At 37.3% G+C, this 22543-nt stretch overlaps 1 protein-coding gene across 1 annotated transcript; it reads right to left on the bottom strand.

The window, feature by feature from the left end:
• Positions 1 to 1083: 1083 nt before the first annotated feature.
• Positions 1084 to 20595, bottom strand: CHODL (chondrolectin). The gene is made up of 6 exons (XM_031458119.2): positions 20517 to 20595; positions 11140 to 11449; positions 10854 to 11011; positions 7416 to 7502; positions 5429 to 5531; positions 1084 to 2490 (listed from the first exon to the last, which is right to left on the bottom strand). Exons 1-6 carry the CDS (start codon positions 20593 to 20595, stop codon positions 2406 to 2408), a joined length of 822 nt encoding a protein of 273 aa, XP_031313979.1. The 3' UTR covers positions 1084 to 2405.
• Between the last annotated feature and the right edge of the window lie 1948 nt (positions 20596 to 22543).

Below are 22543 nucleotides of genomic sequence, written 5' to 3'. Positions count from 1 at the left end.
TGAAGAGGCACTGGAGACCACTGTGTAGGTGGGAGTGACCCTGAAAGTTTAGGGAGAAGGGGCAGTAGATAATCATGAGTTGTCCTACCAGAAGACTCTCTCTCTGGGGAATGATCGAGAAGGTGTGGCCAGATGGTTGAGGACTACAAATTTCTGGTTAATAATCATGGGATTTATTCTTAGGACAAAAACTGGGAGTCCCTGAACACTCTATTCTTTTTAAGACCTGTCCAATGACCTGTTTCAGATAGGAAAGACGGAGTGTTTAGGAACAATGGAGCAGCAGGGTGGGGTGTGTTGTTTGATTTTAACCCCTGAATATAGTTTCACAATCCACCTGCATTTCAGAACACACAGTCCAAGTATGTTCTGAGAATACAAATACTCACAACAGATATATTTTTATTTTTTATTTTTCAAAGGTCAGCTTAAGAAACCCTGAGGACAGCCTCTCTGCCATCTTCTAATAAGAGAGAAGTTCATTGGCCCACCCTGCGTAACTTATGGGTTTAGTAATCGATACCAGAAGAGTAATCCAGTCCTGGATCAAGATCAAAGGCAAAATCAAGTCCCTTCCCCATTGCTCTGCCTCTCCCACCCTGCAGCTGTTGTAGCCATGGGTGGCATAGACAGTGGGGAAAGCCTCGTCTCCCTCTGTCAAGTCCTGACTAAAGGAGTGCATGGTGGGAGCTGGCAGGCAGGAGGGGGATCCCAGCAGCTGGTCTCCTGTTCTGCCCAGAAAGATGGGTGGCCAGGAAAAGAAAGAGGAGTGCTAAATGTGGGCACATCTAAGCTTAGAACACAGCTGCCCAATTCCTCAGTCACTGAGCAGCTGAAAAGGGACTGATGCCCACTGATTTCTATTTTGCCTCTTACTTTTGCCCACCAACTGGACTTGTGAATTTCTTTAATGCAAGCACGTTTTTATCTAACTGAATCTAACTGAAAAGATGAGGTTTAAAACACTCTACACCCATGACTTCCATTCTCACCACACACAACAGTAATCTGTTCCCATATATTGTTGCAAACACATCTGTATATTGTGCACTTAAGAGATTTAGATAACACCAATGATCATTCTTCAGGAACACGAACTTTTTATTTGATTAAAAGGAGCACAGAGACATTTGACGACCAGATAGGTACAGCTCTCTTGAGAAGAAGGAGCCACAAGCATTGAAGAAACTAGAAGATTAGGACAGAGGCGCCCCAGATTACTGTCCTCGCCACACCCTCGACAACGAACACATGACATTGATGTCTTGCAACCCATTTTCATACTAGTTCATAGTTTCTTTCCTCCTGGAAATGTCAGTGTGCTGGGCCTTAAGTCCACAGCAGCGGTGACCATTCACCTAGTCCCAACTGTAAAGCCCCTTTATATGCTGATAGAGGCTAACCAGGTAGGAAAAGCCTTAGGCAAACTCTGCAGCGAATCCACCTCCGGGGTAATCCCAGACCCAAACCACCATCTTTGCTTTGTGGGCAAGGGAGGGACCACATCAATTCCAGAACCCTCATAGAGCTACTTGTGGTTATAATAGGCAACATGTGAAGACAGATGATTTATATTGTGTATGCCACTTTTTTTGTTCGAAATTGAGTATATTTTTGTTTATATAACTATTAACAAAGTTCTTACAAAATCTGTTGAATTTTAAATTAAAAATAATTGTAAGGCACACATCTTGCACAATCGAAATCAGACAATCCTTGCCTCTAAGTAAAATATTTGAGTAGACTGATACCACAGTTCATGAAATAACTTCTTACTTCTGAAGACATTTTCTACACACAGTCTGACCCAAAGCAGAGAAAGTAAAAGAGGATGAGCCATTTCTAGAAAAGACATTTTTTCCTATGGTAATGTATTTATGTGTGTGTGAAGTCACTTGACAACAGTGATAAATTTCTTTAGTCAAAACAGCATGTACTGAAAAATGAAACACCGTAAAAATAAATATTAGAACAGTCCACTTTTATCAAACACGTATGTAAAGGAAAAATACTTTTGCACACTGTAAATTGCAATGCGATTTACATTACATTAACTAGATTACAACTTATGAACGGTGAAAGAGACAAAAATAACTGCTTCCAATGCACATACTTCTGTGACGTGTTGACAGCAATTTTATCTGCATGGTCTATCCCATTTACTTGAAGTTTGGGTGCTTCCTTTAGCAAAATAAGCATGTCTCACTCCATTATTAGCATAGCGTAGTTTGTAAATGAAAAAGTAACCATATAAAATTATTTTAATATCTGCCTCAAGGGGGAGCTTACAGTTCATCTTGCAGATCCTTTGAGATTTCAAAGCCATTCCAAGCTTAGGTTCTGATGCCATTCCTTACACAGATCCAGAATTGCAAAACTCCTTCTGGAGCCAAGCCACTGAATTATTACACTTCCATGCCACTTTCTTTTCTGGTGCTTTTTGAAATCCACAGTGTGGACTGGTTTGGGCTAGTTTTTGTTCTTCCTTTACTGAAAAACAGAAGAAGAAGTGAGTTCAATGTCTGAGACTTTTCTTATCAAACTAGGCACGTCTTGGTCCACATGGAGATATGTCAGACCCTTATCATGAAAGAGTCTTTCTTCTCTCAGCAGCGTATGTTTTCATTCCTATAAAAAATTCTAGATTGTTCCAGTATGTGAAGATGGTAAGCAGTTCATATGAAATAATGAAAAATTAAATAAAACAGATCTTTCTCTGACCCCTCATTGTTTAGAATTCAGATACACAAAAATGTGTCTGACATAGTATCAAAATTTTTATTGTCATCAATAAATCTTCATTTTCTTTGATCAAGGATTTTTATAATTTTGCTTTTTGAATAATCTGCCACTAATAAATGATGTATTTAATGCCAAATCATCAAAACAGTGCTTTTGTCCTAAGTATAAGGACTTTCCCAGTCCCCTCCTCCCATCACTTTTTCTGTCCTATAGTTAAGTCACTGAATCCCTGAAAGTTTTAATTTTGCTTCAGTCTCTGAGACAAACGTAGTTCAAACCAGATTCAGGTCTGATAAGTCAGGCGTATCTGAGGTCCTCTAGATCTGTAGCCTGTACCTCAGGCTGTGATGGCTTCTAACTTCTTCCATAAAATGGCCATTTCAAAGACTCCCGCAAAAGTGACTGTTCCTGAGTTTACTCAAGTCATCCTCTTCCAGATACTTATCAAGGTCTAGGTGCCTTTTGGTCTAGTTTCCTAGGAAGGAGTCCTCGTCTGGATCACTAGCCACTTGCTGTCCCTGTCTATTGGGTCCTGTACTTTCTTTCTCCTGCAGACATCCCCCCCTCCACCAGCATCTGCCCCAATCCCCCAGGCATTCCTTCTACCTCATCCCATCCACTCACTATCAGATGCTGCAGAATTCCTGCAAAGAAAGAAGTCTTCCTGAACAAGCCTGAGCAATACAATGTTATCATATGACTTAACTGACCTCAATTTACCTGTGAATTGGTTACTAACAAGTTATTATATGACACATTTTGGAGATATGCATCCAATTAAGTAAGGTCAATACATCTCTATCTATGAAGTCCTCTAACACGAATGGAAAATAAGCCAAGCGAAGTTTATGAAAAACATGAGATTTTTCTAAACGGTTTAAAAAAAGGAGGGGGGGAGGTGGTTAAGTTATTAATGTGGCTTTTGTGTAGCATTAGTATTTATTTCATTTAAGTTACTACAGTTAAGGAAACAAGACTTATTATTTTGAACATGACATGGAATGAGAAACCATCATGTGTACCAGATTGGAATTTAAACTTTCTGCAAGGCACTCAGATGATAATGGAGTTGAGTCTTTGATGAAGTGTCTCCTTGCTCTCCTGGAAGAAAGGAAAAGGGGAGGATCTAAGAAAGAATGAATTAAGCACTACAGCTAATTCCGGCATCTGGACGACTCTGTTTCGGTTTATTTTCTCACTCTGAGAATTCCACATAAGTGAAAACTTCACAGAGGTCTTCAGAGTATAAAAACCTGAAAGAATTTAGAATGCGCAGAATCTGCATAATAACACACTATTTGGAAGAAGGAAAACAAATTTTGGAGAAAACTCAGTCAGTAGCACTTTAGTAATTTTAATTTTAAAAATGAGAAGGTCTACATATTTTTTTCAAATATTTTTCACACTGATTTGTTATTTATAGTTATTTCTCAAGAGTTTGGCTGGGTTATGGGGGGATTTCTATCAAATCTCCCTCTAATTTACTGTTTTTCATAATGATAAATTATCTTTACGTCTATAGACTTAGGAATTAAGGTAGAGATTAGACACTGACTATTGTCTTTATTCTATACAAAATACTGAAAAAGAATTTTAAATGTGACATAAAATAAAAAATAAAAAAAAATACATGAAAGCCTAGAGAACACAAAATGTAGTACTAATTTGCCAGGCTTTATTTATCATTATTCAAAATGTCTATTTAAATAGCCAGTAAATCACAGGTTGGATTCTTTTAAAAAATTTATGTGAACCATTTAGTTTATGGCTATTTATTTTTTTCTCAGGGCTCTTTTACTTAGTGGATTCTTTAAGGTTCATTTCAAGAAAAGCAGATGATGAAGTAAAGTCAAAAGAGAAAAATGACTTATCTGCAGGTCCTTCCCCGAGGGAAGCATTCTCTTAATTGGTTTTTATTTAAAACACTCTGACAAAGATGTCTAGTTTATTCTAGCAAGCAGGCATACATTTAAACCCACCATCTTTTCCTTTTCCTTTGATACACATTGATATTTCACATATTAATGTTTTAGTTTACTTGGAAAATTGATACACATGAAAAAGTTTCACTTCTAACTTAGGGGTATGAGTAAACAGATGTAAAAGAATCTTGCTGTTAAGATATATCATTTTATTTCAAGATGTCTACTAAAAAGCGATACATTTTTACCATTGTACTGTATTTCCTACACTTAAAAGATCCTGTGACTTCGAGTTTTGAAAAGGAACTACAAAGCACCTACAAGACTCAAGCCTTGCATACAACTTGAGGTCAAGATTGAAAGGTTTAGCACTCAAGCTTATGCTTAATTAACAAGAGACAGCACAGTATAGTTGCACACTTTGTAAGCTAATAAGCATTCACATTCAGACCCACCACACCCTCCAGCTATGAGACCCAAGGCAAACTGGGAAACCCATCCAAGCCGCCATCTTCTCAACTGAAAAACAGAAGCAGAAGGGTACCTACTTCATTTGGTTTGTGAGGATTAAATGAGATAATTCATGAATCCCATAATCATGAGGTATATTTTTAGATTATATATACTGGATCTGTACTGACAGATATGAAAATCAGAACTTTCTTACGGCAAATTAAATACATGCTTGTATATTAAATTTTTAAAGAGTTCTGAAAACCTACTTAAAGCTTTTTAAGTTGTCTCTACATATGTGAGTTATTTACCTTTTATGTAGCATCTGGAAACAGCAGGTTCCAAAAGCAACCAGTATCAGTAAGAGCAGTGGGATGGTGGGTATAACAACATAGATTAGATTGGGAATTATTCCTATAAAAGTAAAACAGTCTTAATGTAAAGACATAGTTGAGGCAGGATTCTAATATCAGAGTTGTAAAAAACTTTCCAAAAAGTTAAGGCAAAATAGAATTATTATCAATAAGTAAATTCCAGGCAAGGTTCTTCCCCAAATACTGAATAACCTGATGAAGTAATATATTCATGTTTGGTAAAAAATTAAAAACAAAATCATACTGCATGGTTGTCATGCTCCAGTTAAATATCCCTATTTCCAAAACTATGATTAAATCTGCGATTCAGATTGGGACTGGTTTCCATAACATATTAATAATCTAAGCTATCTCACTTCATTAATCCTTGTCAGTTATTACTTAGAGAAATAAGCACTGATTATTAAAGAATAATGATTATTAATATAATTCTTGATTTATTGGATATGCAATTATCCTACTAATAAGCTCAGTGCCATGATGATATTCATGACTCTCTGGGCTTAAAAAAAAAATATGTAAACATTAACCAATGCTACAGTCATAACCTAGAGACATAAGATTCCAGAGGCTTAAACACTTGATCTTAATTAAATTCTAAAATGAGTCATTTTTAAATCCTCTTCTATTACACATGATAATGTTAGATATTCTTGCTGGAATAAAAAACAGCCACACAGAAGTCCCATATAACTTAAAATGACTTTATTAAACAATTTTTCAACATTATAAGAGGGAAACTATTCCTAATATAATAATTTACTGATCTATTAATTTAGATTTACATGTTCTGAATGGTTTTAAAGTTAGACACCTGAAAGTGAAAAGGTGAAAAGTGCTAAGGCTTAATATCAAGTCAATAAAAGAAAAGCAAATTGGAAAATTATGCATCTAACTAGCAAATCAAAAGCTATCATAATAATTAATCTAAATAATTTTGGTCAAAGTGGACAGGACTTAGACCAAACTATCCATTTTATTGCACATCACTTCCTTTGTTAACTTTAGAAGAAAAATTAAGCAAGGTCCAGTGATGAGGAGTTTTGGGGATAATCTGCTATGTTTTCACTGACTCTTGAGCCTCCAACATGTGAGTTTAAACTTTTTAAGTATTCAGGAAATATTTCCTTTCCTATTCAAAATACCATCATGATCCTTTATATATAAGAATAAAGAAAAAGAGAAAGTATTTCCTACTCTTTCATGGATTTTGGATAACCTGTGGAAAGATTTTGAGACTTCGGGTCTTTGGCTCAATCTTCACAAAGTAACTAGTATAAATTAGTATTTCTGTCCAACTGGCATCAGGACACACTGAAACATACCCCTAACTGATACTAAGAGCAGTTTTTGACCAACATGAAATTTGCATTGGGATTGCATTTCGTGTCTTCTGCAGACAGTGGTATCTGAGGACACTGAGTTGAAAGCTCATTTATACCTGCTACCCAACCTGCCGTTCAGATGTCACTTTGTAGCTTGAAATTGGCCAGAGTGGAAGTATTCACACCATAGAAAACTCAAAATCTACAAATTAGGCTTTAAAAAAACCCATCCTACCCGAGTCAGTCCCTAAACATTTACCAGTATTCCCGTTTATAGGCCACTGAATCTGCCAATTTACATCATAACACTTCCATACTGGGGAATTTCCTTGTGGATCTATGTTTTCATGTGGAAGACTTAGTACTAGATATACCCACTTAAAGTGAAAACAAGAAGAAAACAAAACAGATTTTTCTATTCAAAACCCAGCCTAACATCATTGGTTCTAACCTAGTCCTAAAGCAAATTTCCATAGGCCTATATTTTGTGCACTATTTTATCACTAAGCAACAAGAAAAGTCGGGGTCAACATGAAGCAAAGTTTGAAAGTACATTTTCTGCTCTTCATAGATGAGTTAAAGATATTTGAACTAATTACCTGCCTCAGTAACAACCACATTTTGATGAGTGTCTCCCGGTTGATTTGTGAAATAAGTCTTTTCCACAGGAGGTGTTGGATTAATCTCTGTAAATAGTAAGTACAGGTATCATATATACTGATAAACAAGACAAATCCAAATGTGGATGAAAATAGAAGTTTATTATAAGACAATATAAACATCATAGTTTCGTTTTCTGAACAATTTACAACTAATTCTATCTTGGATTTAAATTTATATGAAATTACCTAACTGTAAAGTCAACACTTAATTATCTTTGAACAAAGGATCTACTTGGTGAATCTTGGCAACTTGGATCCACTGGGTGGATCCCTACAACCCCAACGTGCATTTAGCAAACCCCAAAGTGCCTGTGCTGATGGCAACCCTACTAGAGGCAAGAGTGACAAAGGAGGTGCAAAGCCAGGTAAAGATATACAAGAATGTGAGACACTAACTGCAATTCAACAACCAGCAGGGAGGATTCCTATACCATAATCAGTGTATGATTTCTCCCCACAATAATAAGCAGCAGATGACTGCATATAAACTGCACCTGGGATTGGTGATTCAAGGAAAAATGTTCTAAAGCATGTTTCTCTCCCCTACAAGCAATGCCATCCTTAGTTTTCCTTTCCAATAGGGTCTACTTCTTTAAAAAATAATAATAATAATAAACTAGGGTTTGCGAGTTGTTTCTTTCTGTGGTTTTATGAGGCAAGATTGCTTCAATTACCATACACCTGAAAACTGTTAAAACTTCTTACCGTGATCTGGTTTAGTGAAAATAAATTTAATTACTAAGAAAAAATCCTGTAAATTTGTTTTTATTTGTTCCAAAAGTATAATTCTCTATTTTTGTCGATTAATGGAAAAGAAAAAAAAAAAAACCTGTAGCGTCTTACATTAGTTTTACAATATTAAATCATTTTTAATGGAATGTTTACTACTCTAATTGGGCCACGTGGTCTCTGTTTACTGGAAGCTTAATCATACAGCATCCTATAATAACATTTATTATTCTTATATACATATTTTACCCTGACACTTTGCCTCCTCTTGGCTTCAGACAGAGTCCTACCCTATGCGCATTCTTCTGCAGAATACAGGCACTCTATGCCCCTGGATGCTCAACTGATATTTGCTGAACAGATAATACAGATATTATGCAATTTAGCAACACAGAATTGGTCATCCTCAAAATATTTTACCAAACTTTAAATTAATGCAATTGCTGATTAAGTAACAGAATTTTAGGAACATAATCTCATACATACCATTTTTAATGTCTAAGAGCTCTTAATGTAATTTTAATAAATATGAAAGTTAGAGTAAAAAATATCCCCTCATAATTGTCTTTGGATTAACATTGGTAGACCCAAAGAAAAGATATGCAACTCACAGGACAGTAACCAACAAAAGGTGGAGAAGAGAGTGAGAAAGCTCAGAAATGAATTACTCAGTTTCCAGATGGCCAGGTTAATTTTTCACTACTTGGGATATCATTAATCATGCTATTGGATGGTATGTAGAAGCAGAAAGAGGAGACTAAGTTCAAATCATGTAGTACTTCTGGGATAATGGGAGAATAAAGATCAAAACAATTAGTGGTATAATTTGTAAATTTTACTTAGTCCTGACACTTGATCCTCCACTCCTCTCATCACTGAAAAAATAACTACTCACCACCAAAAAAGCACTGATTATACAAGCAAGGAATTTAATCAAACCAACATCTGTCATACAGAAGACACTAAGTTCAAGGAAAGAAGGTTAACTCCACAGAAAAGAAATAAAGATGAAAATATTTAGAGTAAAATAAATAATAAAAATTCTAAGTACATTAATAAGACCAACTGTATAAGTATACATGTGCTTCAAAAACAATAAATACATAAAAGAATTTTGCACAAATATAGGCATTTGAAGATTCAGGTAGAATTTAGAAGATAAGGAAAAAATTATTTTATGTCTAAAATGCTCTTCCATGCATAATATAAACCTAGTCTACCTAATATAAAACAAGTAAAGAAGATTCTAAGGGTGATAGTGTCCTGAATAATGTAATAAGTATGACATAAAATAACATATGAAGAGTCACCTAAAAGCTCAAAGAAAGGAGAAGATAATATTGTATTAAGAATACTCTATAATACACTTGGTTTCATTTAAGTTTCAAGCACATAGTGTCACAAATTTAAAATATCAGAGAGTTTCAACTTTATATTGTTCTAACAACAACAACAAAAAAAAAATCAAGAGAAAGGAGCCCAAGTGCATAACAGATTTAGCTTTGCAAAAGCTTCTAAGAGGGTAATGATGGATGTAGCCACCAAGGGGTTTAAATAAACTCACCAGGGATAAAGAATGTAGGCTAATATACTCAAGAACAGGATAAATATGAGAAGGGTAAATCTAATCCAAATAATCCCCTGGGCTTCACAGTCTTATGAGAAAAAGAATCATGTAATTTCAGGAGAATAATGGAAATAGCAGTACTTGATTATAATTGCCTTCGTGAACCAAGGTTACGAGGTCGAGCAGACAGACAGCACTTGGAAGAGTTGAAATGAAACTTCCCAACATAAAGAAGGAGAAAAACAGCAAAAACCCTTAAAGCCTTAGTATCTGATTGGCCTTCCTTAGACGATTAAAGAGTTGAGTTTACATAGTTCTGATTAGTCTCTCTTTTGGTCAAATAGCAATTCAGTTGAATTGTCCTGTGTAAAATAATTCAAACTTAATGTTTCAACAGGAAACAACACCAGTGTAGCTCAGGCCAGTGCAAGCTCCTCATGTGCCGCACGTGGCAAGAATCTGGAACCTTCAACCAAAAGCAAACTGAGGTGGCACATTCCCAAGAACGAGGATCGCAGGAAGAGCACGGCGCACGCCCTGACTTTTTTGCACCAAGTTTCTTTGAGCCGTGACCAGTCTGACTTCCACTGAGGAGTACACACCAAGTTTCACGCCGTGACATGATAAGCCAACGTCCCGGGAGAATGCTTTGTTCTCTTAAATTCCCCAGAAAATCATCTAAGGAACTACTGACCAGATGTGTAAACCTATTGGTGTGTGGAGACTTATACCTACTTCACACACACTATACTCAATGTTTAAATATTTTAAAATAGGTATGTATTCTCCATAAAAAAACTGTTTACAAAAACACAACTTGCCTTTAATAACAGAGACAATTAATTTCTCTTTAAGACCCCTCTCCAGATGTTTCTAGTTACTCCGTTCTGTTTAACTCATTGTGCAGTTTGCTCTACAGCACAGTGTGCTTTACTAGAGGATCATCAGGCTGCAAAGTAACTCCATGTTCCACAGCAGAAAAATTCAAAGAGCCCAGGGTAGCGAAGGGTAAAGACAAAACTTAATATAAGCGAATATGCACCACATCTGCTTGCACAGAGACTTCCAGGGCCTCCTACCTGGTTCATACTTGCAGATGTAGTTGTGCTTCATGTTGCACCTGTCGTCATTCCACTGGTACAGGTAGGGACCCCCAAGGCCAGGATTGGCCGTTGGTTGATGATACATCACCACGCACTTTTCACTTCCACAGGAAGGTTCATCAGTGTACCAGTTTCTGCAAATACAGGCCAGCAGCCACACTTTGATTCTGCCCATTCTACTCTGAGTAACAGAAATCTCCCCTTGTCCTTTGCCCTCCACGCCCCTCCAGAGCACATCTGACTGGTCAGGATCCCTACTCACCGGTACTGGGAACTGCTTCCGTCGGACCACCGGTAGAGATCTGGGCAGGGACCAGATGTGTGCCCCTCTCCATTCCTCCAGAGCCCTATCCAGAAATCGCCATCCGAAATCCCCGTTCCTGGCTTTGTCAGGTTTTGCAGCATGCTTTCAATTAACTTCTGTTCTGCTTCATTCTCGAGGCTGAGCAGGGCTCCCCCCTCACTCTCACAGGCCAGGCGCGCCTCCTGAAAGCTCACCCGGCTGGACAGCTCGTGGAAGTAGGCCATCTTGTAGCATGGGTGCTTGTAATCAGCAAAACATACCTTTTGGCCTGAAAAAAAAAAAAAGATGCCCATGTATTGATTATCTGAGCTATATTCATAATACTACTTACTACAAATTAAAATTAAAGAACCTGTCAAAACAGCAACACTCTGCCAAGGCTTCCCCCATTGAACCATTGCATAAGTTTATTTTCTAGATTATTACTTTCGACTTATAAAGGCAAATTGATTCCCTAATAAACTTGTAACATAAACTTTTAAACACAGTATCTCAAGGAAATTTTTGTGAAGGGAAGTTATAATTCTTCTGACTTAGATTTTGTAAATTGATACCCATAGCAGGTGAAAATAGCTAAAGAAATATCAGGTAGATACAGAAAGGGAAGCAAAAAGGTCAAAAGTGTAAAATAAGAATAACTCTTAAACAAATTTAATTATTAAAAACAAGTTAAAAGTGTGGGGGAGGGTATAGCTCAAGTGGTAGAGGACAAGACAAGGTCCTGGGTTCAATCCCCAGGACCTCCTCTAAAAAATAAATAAATAAAACCTAATTACCCCCCCCCATAAAAAAATTTTTTTTTTAAAGTTAAAAGCAATTTTATATAAGGTATCATAAAGTGAATAAATTTAAATAATTTAAATTAAAATAAAGTGGGAAATTTAAACATTTATTTTTATTGTATATCTCTGAAAGCAAATACATTAAAACTGAAAGTTAATAGAAGTCAGAATGAAGGTAACGCTAATAATTTATTAATGTAACACTGCATTAGAAGTGACAGGTTAACCTTCTAGAGTACTCTAGAATGCTCAAAATTTGGAAGGGAAATTTTAAATGTAACTTTTATTTTCACATGTATTTTAAAGGTTTTTATAAGTTACGGTACTCAGTTTAACCAGCCATCCTGATATCTATTAATGATTTTAAAAGTCGCTATATATATAAAATATAAAATAATTTGTGTCAAGATATTAAACAGAACCAGAGATGAAGCTTAAGATAATTCCTGAGGCCTTTTGATGGAATATCACCTTTTAACAAGCTTCGTTGCTGTGGCATCACTAGACTTCTGCTTTAACAACATCTGTGAAGACTCAAATACATGGGCAACAAAAGCTTGATTTCAAAAACTCTCAAACCTGAATTTCACATACCTCTACATACTGAGCATGTGAATTTTCCTAATTACTTAATGACATAACTAGAAATATGAGTGATCAGACTGGGTCCTAATAAAGCCACGTATATAACAGGGATAGTACAGTGTACAGGATTTCACTAACTCAACCAGCAATGGAATTCTTATTGTACTATTGTTTACACCTGCCTCTTTTTACCACCAAATATGTGTACCACACAGTCTCCAGAATGGCATGCTGTTTTGTTTTTCATTAGCTTCTTTGGTTCACCTCTGACCTCTGCTGTCACCTTGAAAAACTGCCACAGATCCTTCTCTGTCACTGTTCCTTAGGATTTCAGCTTGAGGTTTGGCCTTGGAAAATAGACTATCTAGTATTTTATGTAAAATTAAGGCAAAATACTTTACACTAAGAAATCAAGGCGTAGCTATACTGCTTTCTTACAATTCTTATTCTTATTGGGACTAAATGCGTTTTTCATTATGTATTTAATTTTGTAGCCGATCAAGAAAATCTGTTCATAGTCGAGGGTTGGAAGCGTTATTTTAAACACTGGCTAAAAAATAAAGCATTCAAGCTTTGTACTGTTAATTACAGGACACCACACTGAGCCAACATGGGTATCACATTCCATTCTCCCACAGAATCAGCAATTAATGACCTGTGATGACACTCAGAGGCAGGAGGGAGCAGACATCAGGGAAGGCCATTAACCTCACAACAGTGTTTGAGTGATAGGCATTCAATATCTTGAGACAAGCTGAGAACAGCCAACTAATAACACAGCCATTCCAGCAAGGCAAGCAAGACAGCCAGTTGTCCTCTCTGTCTGGACCCAGAAGCAACACACTGAATAATAAGAACAAATTAACAGACCACCCCAACTAATTGTTGATGAAAAGTAGCACATTTGTATGAATGACCATGGGAAATTGGAATTAAAGAGACTTCAAGAGGACAAATCAGTCTGAAACAAATAATCCTGGAGAGATGATCATGGAAGTCCCAATGGTTGATCCTAATACAATTATTTTTTTTTAATGTTTCCTAATTTATTATTAGAGTTTGTGATGACTTCATTGTTTAAAATGGTTGTTCCTGGCAATACTCTAACGCCATTAAGCCTAGTGATTTTTATCCCTGTATTTTTAAAGTAAGTTCTGTTTCCATTTTCGTTTTCTACATCTTTTACATATTTCTGTCTCAAAATGTATCTGAACCACATTCCCTTGAGTTTTCAATTTGTTCAGTTTTTCACACTAAGAACTCTCAGACTTCAATTGGATTCCAGCACTTTTGCAATATTAAACTTGTCCAACGAGATTGTTTTGCAAGATAACAAAAAGAAGCCACACTAAAACAAACAAATGAAAAAACTGATTAGCCAGAAGTTTCAATGAATGAAAACTATGTAACAAAGCCAGCACAAGTTCAAAGGATATGTACGTATAATTTATGTGCCAAAAGTCTCTGTTTATTATCTTGGATACATTAAAAAAATGCAGTACAGATTTATTGTTTACAGTGAGGCTACAAGAATGATGATGAGAATTAACTTATTTATAAAGTTAAAATCGCACTTCTAACTAAATGCATAAAAGAGCTTAAAGTGTCTAGTGGAAATTCCTAATACGGCCATTAGATATAAGGAATATTGACCTGTAGATAAATGTTAGCCTGTAGAGGAATAATAATAGTATTAAAAGAAAAATCTCTAGACAGGGATTATTATATTTAAAATAAGAACTAATAAGGTATGAGCTCTGGACAATAGCCAGCTTGGCACTCTCTGTGCCAGACATCCTCTCTTTGGCTGTGGATGATGGGGTGGTCCAGGGGCCCTGGGTGAGGAGGTGAAGTCTGTGGTGGCTGTACAGCAGGGTGACTCTCAGAGGATCAGGACAGTGGCCAATTACCAACTGCAGAGGGATATTAACTCCAAAGTGCATTAACTGAATATCAGCTGTGTCCACACATTTTAAACTGAAAAGTCACTAGCAGTTGAGATTTAGCAAGGCAGTTTTAATGAAATTATAGATACACTGCAGTTTTTTATGGTGTCTATATGCAAAATCAGTTAAAGCTGACACTGTGAATTTCTTTACATCCAATTTGATTTTATTACTGATGTCCACTTTATTATGCAGATTTGGTCCAAGTTGCAGCAAGATCAGCAGAAGCAGCGGCTTCTGCACTGCTCACCACCATTTCAGCTGATCCCACTTGGCTGTAATAGCAGTGCAACTCCCAACAGCTGGGAAACAAATGTTGCCCTAATTCCCAGAAAAGTTCCATTAATACGGATCTTCTGGAAGCAACTTTCCCACTTCTGTAAAGGCTAACTTTCTTAGGGAACCATTATGATTATCTCCTTCTCATTCTGTGAGGTCACATGAAGAATTTCCTTTTCTCTTACTTTTAAATCTTATATTCAGATAAAATCTTCCATAGACTATTTTGAACGAGAGGAATTCTAGTCTTCCATCTACAACATCTAATCTTCCATCTACTCGTCTGCTACTTACAAAACATTCAGATAAATATTCATATAGCCATATAGCAGTTTTTAATTACACTAAGGCTACCTTTGCCTAACAATATTTTCTAACAATATTGTGTAACAATAATTTACTAAATGTTATCTAACATCTGTAGTGTGAAATCTCCCTTGATTGTTGGCTTACTTGCAAGAGAGAAAGACCTTCCACCTAGATTCTACACCTCTTGGTTTCATACATACACGCACGCACACATTCACACACAACTACAAACATACACAATACATACAATGCACTTTCATTTAGAGATAATACTCAGTATTGCCTAGTAAAATAAGCATTCCTATCATTGTCACAGCTAAGATTTTGCTACTGTTTCCACCAATAAATAATTTTGTCTTTTTTCCTAGTCATGAAAATTCCTTTAGAGCTAAAAATTGGCAGTTTTAAATGCTTTTAGCAACAATGTAAAAGTGGGGCCAAACTCATAAAGTCTTGGCAATTTCCTTTTTTCTTCCTGAATACAAAAGACCTATAATTTGGTTTTTGTTTTGCTTATATTTATTAACTCTCTGAGAGTTGGGTCTTCAGTTAATTATGAAAGTAATAACATTTTCCTTACACCTACACTATAATCATATATTGTCAACTTTAAAAAAGTATTGAATTTATATCATATTTTTCAATAAAAACATGGAAGACATATTATGAATTCCTATTGTTCAATTATGATCTACCTTTAGTTGCAAAGAAGTTATACAAAAGAGGATCTACGTGGTAAATCTTTCCCAAACCAGACTAACTGAACTTTGGACATTTTACTAAAACCCCCCAAAATAATGTGTTTTTCATAATCCTTTCTTACTCTACTCAAAATCAAAGTAACAAATATGTTGAAACAACAAGATAGTGTGATATGACCTCTGATAGCAAAGCCAACACTTTCAAACGAAAAAGGGGCAAGCTATCATAAGTGTTCTGCTTTCAGTGTTCAACATTTCACCAACTTCTTAAGACTTTTTCATTATAAAAAAGTTGTCATATAAACTTTATTTTTGCAACAGATTTTATAATGTAATTAACTGCATAGTACACTATTAAGATTGTGCTGGAATCTGTTCTCCAATATTGATAAACAACCAACACTGAAGTCTTAGGTCATTGGCTGGGTGACAGTGGCATCTTAAGCCCTACATCTCCACTTGGGAAATACTACAAGCTTTCTGAGAAGGGAGTGAAATTTATTTATTTTTTAAACCCAATATTTAAAATCAAGATCCAAATAATAAATTGTAAACCAAGTAACTGCATGAGTTAAGATTTCAAACATTCAGTCAATCCCAGAGCTGAACCCGCACTACTGTGTTTGAACCCTTTAACCTCCCAACAACCCTGTGATGTAAGTGCTCTCTCTCATCCCATTTTTAAAATGAGGCAAGGGAGGCAGAGAAAAGTTAAATAATTTGCCAAATTCACCCAGCTCATAAGTGGTAAAGGGTTTAGAACCAGGCAGTCTGGCTCCCCAGTTCACGCATGACCCAGATTTCTATGCTGCCTCCATATAGGTCTCAAATATAATATCTTTCTAAGGTGAAAGATTGCATAACTAAAAGGACTGATTACTAGTGCATTATTAGTATGACCTATGTGATCATTTTTAGAATTGATCTGTCATTGATTACTAGGTGGCTAATGTACACTATGGGTTATAAATTAAGTGTTTCTAAACAGAACGTAGATTTCCTTTCATGAACATTTAGACATAGGATTAACACTAGAACATCTCTCATTGATTTTCAGACCATGTACGTTCTTAATGATATGTTACCTAGACCTTTTATTTTCCAAGTTAGACAAATGAGTCCAAACTGAACTTTTTCTCGATGACAATGAGTATTACTTTAGTCAAGCTGTCAGGCTGTGTTGTATCAGTGAAAGAAATGATCTTGCCTGGTAGTTGGGTACATCCATCCACCTGGGTGCAAAGTGCCTAACAGAAGAGAGAGACACTTGGAGAAAGGAAACATTCTTGGTGAGACCATCAGCCAGATTTCCACTTTGGATGCCTTTATATAATGTCCCCTTCTAATGTTATACATAACTGTTCTAATTTGTATAACTTCTCTTTCTAATGTTAATGTAACATATATTGTCATCTTCAAAAGAAGGAGTTATAAAAAACAAAACCATAAAGGATTAATGGCTACGATGAATGTGTAGTTTATTAAACGACTGGTAATAAGATTAATTTGTCCCTTTCTTGCCCGAGAGATACTTAAAGTAATTGCATCTTTGAAAACTGCACTGTCATCACTTTATGCTCTTGATGATGTCATGAAATAGTACCATCAGCTAGGATATGCTCAGCAGTTTGTTGTTGTTGTTGTTATATCTCCCTTGCTTTTTATATTAATCTGTAGGCTACTGGTCCCCACTCATGATTTTGCAATATTCTGTGGCATTTGCATGATTAAAAACAGAGGTCTCTAAATCGGTCAGTCTCTTAAATAAATATTTGTCAATTTCAATAAATTCAAATGAATACATATTAAAGTCTTCTGCACAAATGTGGAGGTATCACGAAATACACTAAATGCATTTTGCAGCATAAACAGGTTGATGGAATCATTGCTGTGTGCACTGAAAAGATAAACACACAAACACACTACTTCAGAACACTTCAAATGCTTCAAAATATCCATGTGCTCCTCAAACACATCCTCCCATCTTAGAGACCTAAATTTTGAACTCTTCTTTTTCATATGTATTCATATTCCCCCATGGTAAAATCTTCTTACCTTTGCTCTAAAGAAGGTGTCATTTACCCACCAGTCACTTCATAAATTTAAATGATTGCAGCCTCCACAGACATCCTCTACACATCTGTGTATAGCAACAAACCAGTGCAGGTCTAAGGCCCTAAAAGTAGTTCCCAAGTTAGAATCATTAATCCACTAAATACACTTTGATCATTATCTTTATGGTTATATATTTTTATTCCATATTCAGGCATCAAAATAAGTATAGCCAATAACCCATCAAAATACTCTTCTATTACTGCTAGATGCTATTAAATCTTATGGGGTAGATTATAATGATGATGTTTAAAAAGTTATTTCTCATTAAAATATTTTCACTTTACTTATGAATAATGCTCTCAACTATAAAAAGGATAGTGTGTTTAAAAGTATTGGAAAGTATCCTATTGAATGAAGTACTAAAACGAGAATTTCTATAAAGACTTACTTTGTGAGTTTCTGTTTTTTTTCTAGGCTCAGTGATTATTTTGGTACACTATATAGAAATTATAAATGGTTGTGCTGATATTCTATAATTAGAAAATGTATTCCATATATTGTATGTTCCTAATAATGACCTTGTTTCAGTTGACAGACAGTTGAATTTTGATCCCTAGAGGCATAAAAAAGCTTAACATCAACCAGGAAGGCATTAGACCTACTATTTCCAAAATGTCAGGCTCTAGACTGCTCTGTAGTCATGCCATTATGACTGAAAAATAAATTTTTTAAAATTAGTTTTCAAAGGATAAAATCACAAATCAATTTATAATGGTTAAATTTCAATGTGAATTTTTATGGCCAAAGACAATTAAATTATTCATAAGAAAAACATAACTAAGTAATTGTTTTAATATCAAGTAAACATCATCTTTTATGTTAAATCAAATAGATCATGTTCAGTTAATTAGAAATTTTCCAGATGTCACCTACAAGATGCCTATAAATACTTAACAGGAAAACACAGCAAAAGGCTTATAACAATTTATGCAAAAAAAGAACACAAAATAAACTTTTCACCAACAAATTTTTTCTACTTCTGTTTTTACTTTATGTATTCTTTTCCTCTCTTGCAAAGTTTAAGTTATAAAAAAAAAAGTTATATATAAGAATATACCAAATAGATACTATGTCAAAGAAATGTTTCTAGGAGTTTAAAAAACATCTTATACTCACAGCCTGATATCTGCTGTTCATTCATTTGCAAGAATAATTCTAACAGAAAGGCAGTCAGATATTTAATTCACACATTCAGATGAGTTTGTTTACTGTTTTCTTTGAAGCTAAATTGGAGGGGGGAGATCTAATGTTATGTCTTTTGTAACATCCTTATCTCATACTGTAAAGTTTTCATTTTATAAACGAATAAAGTCCGAAAAAACAAACGGAAGCAACATGCATTTCCAAATAACATTTCACATTGTATTTAATTCCAGTGTCTCCCCAGGGCCAAAAAGTTAGTGGAGACTGATTGATAACCAGACATTTAAGAATTATATTCAGAAGATGTAGAACATCGCATATTGCTGAGGGGAAGATCAGTAACAATTAAGCTTAATATGCCAGTTTCTAAAGGTCTGGCTTCACTACTGATTAAGTTGCTGTCATCTGTCATCTGCCTCTACCTCTAGTGACACCTGTTATACAGACGCACAGCATGTGAAAAGGAATCCCTGCTTTTACGCTAAAAAAAAAAAAAACCAAAAAACAAAACAAAAAAAAACCCTACACTTAAAACGCATGTCCACATACATTCAACAAATATTTATTGCAACACTTTAATTAGCATCACAAGAGATTTCAGTTAGGGTAGCTATGCTCAATTTTCCTGTAAGGCCATATTCATTTATCCTAGGCTTTTAAGAAGATGTTTTTTGAGACCTCCCCAAAAAAGTAAGGGAGGGTGAATACAATACAAACGGCTCAACAATAGGACAGTGAAAAGTCGACGAAAAAGAAAAATCAAAGAGAACTCTGGGAAGCTTGCCAATTCGGATCCATTTCCCTTGCAGCGACTGACTCGACGGACCTGATCCGGCACCTACTGTGTGCACAAATCTGCATTGATTACCATGTACTCGAGCGGACTTCATGCTCTGAGAAGTCCCCAACTTGGAATGCCGTGTGTAAGTAAGGGAAAGGCGTCTACGCACAACGACCAGTCCCCTGGTCTTTGTCAGCCATCCTCAGAACAAAGGCTGCGTGCCCAAGGGTCCGTGAGCCACCCACAAGGAGCAGGTCTGATCATCCACGTGAACCCCGTACGGGTGGGGACTGAAGTCGAGCCACGCCAACAGAGGGTGGCATTTCTGTGTCGGCTCCCTCTGACTCCGCGGTACCCCACCCCTTCTACAGGTACCAGCCCTGCCCTGCGGCTAACACTCCTACAAAGAAAGTGTAAATCACTCCTAGAAGACGCAGAACTGCTGAGCATGAAGCACAGCTCGCTTCGCAGCTACTGAATCAGGCGCTTTCAAAAAATTTAAACTTTCTGTGTGTTTGGAGGTCTGGGAGAAAGCTGAATACAATCAATTTCCCCCTGCCTCGTCCCGCCCCCTACCTACTCAGCAAGGTTTCCAACCCCCCGGAGAGACTCCACCTCAGGACCCGCTGCCCCGCAGCGCCCTCCCCCGCGCGCCCAACCGTCCCCTCACCCGGCTCAGCGGCCCGGGACTCACCGCTGACCACCCGGCGGCAGAAGGCTCCGTGGCCGCAGAGCAGCGCGGCGCCCAGCAGCAGGGAGACCACGCGGCTCATTGCGGCGCGGCGGCGGCAGCAGGTGTGGCGAGTAGCGAAAGCGGCCTCTACTCGCCGCGCAGCCGGGGCCGTCACCCCGCAGCCTCCCTGCCTCCCCGCTGGGCCCTACTCCCGCCGCCTGAGCCCGGCCGCCCGGCCCCCTGCACGCATCGCCTGCGGCCGGACCTGGCTCCGGGCGCGCTGATGCCGCGCGCGGGTGTCCTGGGCTAGAGCTCAAGACCCGGCGGGTGCGCGTTCTGGGAAAGGCAACAGAAGTTAGGGGGTCCCGTATCCGTCCCAGAGGTGAAGCAGGAGCACCAGCTTGAACCCCGCGGCCCCCTTTGCTCCTCTCCTCAGCTCCGGGCTAGTGAGGGGCTGAGCCCGTGCGCCCCGGTCGTGACTCCCGCAGCAGCAGCTCTGCTCTTGAGGCGCGGTCTTATATACTCACATCCCGAGGTTCCGGCCCCTAGCTGGTAATAATTTTTAACTACTTCGTCTCTCCTGCCACGCGGAGCATCCTAGCCCCTCCCCTAAAAACTGGAGCCACTTTGAAAACAGTCCAGTCAGCAGCCCCACCTCCTCCCTCCCCTCCTCCCGGTCTCCTCTTTCCATTCGCTAGCAGACTGGACACTCATTTGTGTAAAATGTGACAGCTTTGCTATTAAACTCTGGCAAAAGTTGGATCCATTTGGTTTTCTCAAAGATTAATGTCCACGGGGATGCCAAGTTTGTGGGGCCTTTCTTTTTTCGTGCTAAATTGCTTGATCATATGTATTGGTAGATGCAGGGCACCGGCCACTATGTAAGATGGATTGGCCGAGTGGGAGCCAAAACCTGCTCAGTGAATTATATAATGTGGCAGGTTTTTTCCCCACCTAGGTTCTGCAAATAGATTACTTCCAAGCAGGTGGTTTGACTAAATTGCCACAGGAGTAAATTGAAGAGAATATTTGAAGCACAGTTTTCCCAACTGATTTCCATCTCACTATCCGTAGCTCCAGAGAAGACCGTCAACACAAAATACGTTTTCTGAATACTTGGGAACTTCCTGGACATAAATGTATGAATTACTTTGCAATCATCCATCAGTGACCTATGGCTTACATTAGAAGTAAACCGTTCTAAAACCTACAAAGGCACTTTTCCATAACCTGACTTGGTCTTTATTTTAACAGTCCATCCAAGGATGTTAACGTTTCCTAGAGTACTGAAAAGAAGTTCATAAGCATTTCATCTGTATCTAGTCTATAATAGGAAACCTGAGGAAGCTCTCATAATGAGCTTCAGTCGAATTGGTATTTTGCTATTTCATTGTTTTAAATGAACAAAATCCTTCGGTTTTAATGGGTGGTGCATTTACCTATAACACCTCCCTGTCTTTGGTTTTCATAAGCCACAAGTACACTCTAAACATTTGTTCAACTATTTTCTTGGAAAAGAAAGTCAATCTTGCTAAAGACATGTCTTACAGAGTAAGAAATTTTAACACTTGGAAGCATCTTAAAGATGATTAACTCCACTCTACTCAAGAAAGTAGAATTCTAAAATAATTATAATGTCTATTAGTTTATTTTCCTTATACAACTATTAAAAATGCTAATTTATTCCAGGGCTGTGGACAATTAATAAACCATGTAAAGGATATGGATTTTTGTGAGCTTTGCCACTAGCTAAAGGTCCAAAACAAACAGGCATTGTTGGGATTTTAAATGGGAAATGAAAAGCATGTGTCCTCAAAGCAATGGAGGTATATAGGGCTCAGCCCTGTAAATCATGTCAGAGTGTCTCTGGGTGTGGCTGTGTTCAGAGAGCTGCTCCAGGGGCTCACAGTCCAGTGTGGAGAGAGAAATGTAGTAATAAATGTGTGTATAAATGCTACAGTGAAGTGTGAGTGAGTGTTGTGGTTAGCATGGAGGAATGAGGGATTAGGTATTTTTGCAGGAATTCCTAGCCGCTATCCAGGTTGAGC

This window comes from Camelus dromedarius, chromosome 2 (assembly GCF_036321535.1).
Source record: "Camelus dromedarius isolate mCamDro1 chromosome 2, mCamDro1.pat, whole genome shotgun sequence".
Lineage (NCBI taxonomy): Eukaryota > Metazoa > Chordata > Mammalia > Artiodactyla > Camelidae > Camelus > Camelus dromedarius.
This window is presented reverse-complemented; position numbering and strand designations above follow the sequence as displayed.

Excerpts from the sequence above, each read along its gene's own strand:
- CHODL (XM_031458119.2), bottom strand. The coding sequence starts at position 20,595 with ATGAGCCGCGTGGTCTCCCTGCTGCTGGGCGCCGCGCTGCTCTGCGGC. Across the intron at positions 11,450-20,516 it reads CTGCCGCCGGGTGGTCAGCG|GCCAAAAGGTATGTTTTGCT; the intron begins GTGAGTCCCGGG and ends TTTTTTTTTCAG. Across the intron at positions 11,012-11,139 it reads GGAAGCAGTTCCCAGTACCG|AAACTGGTACACTGATGAAC; the intron begins GTGAGTAGGGAT and ends CTGTATTTGCAG.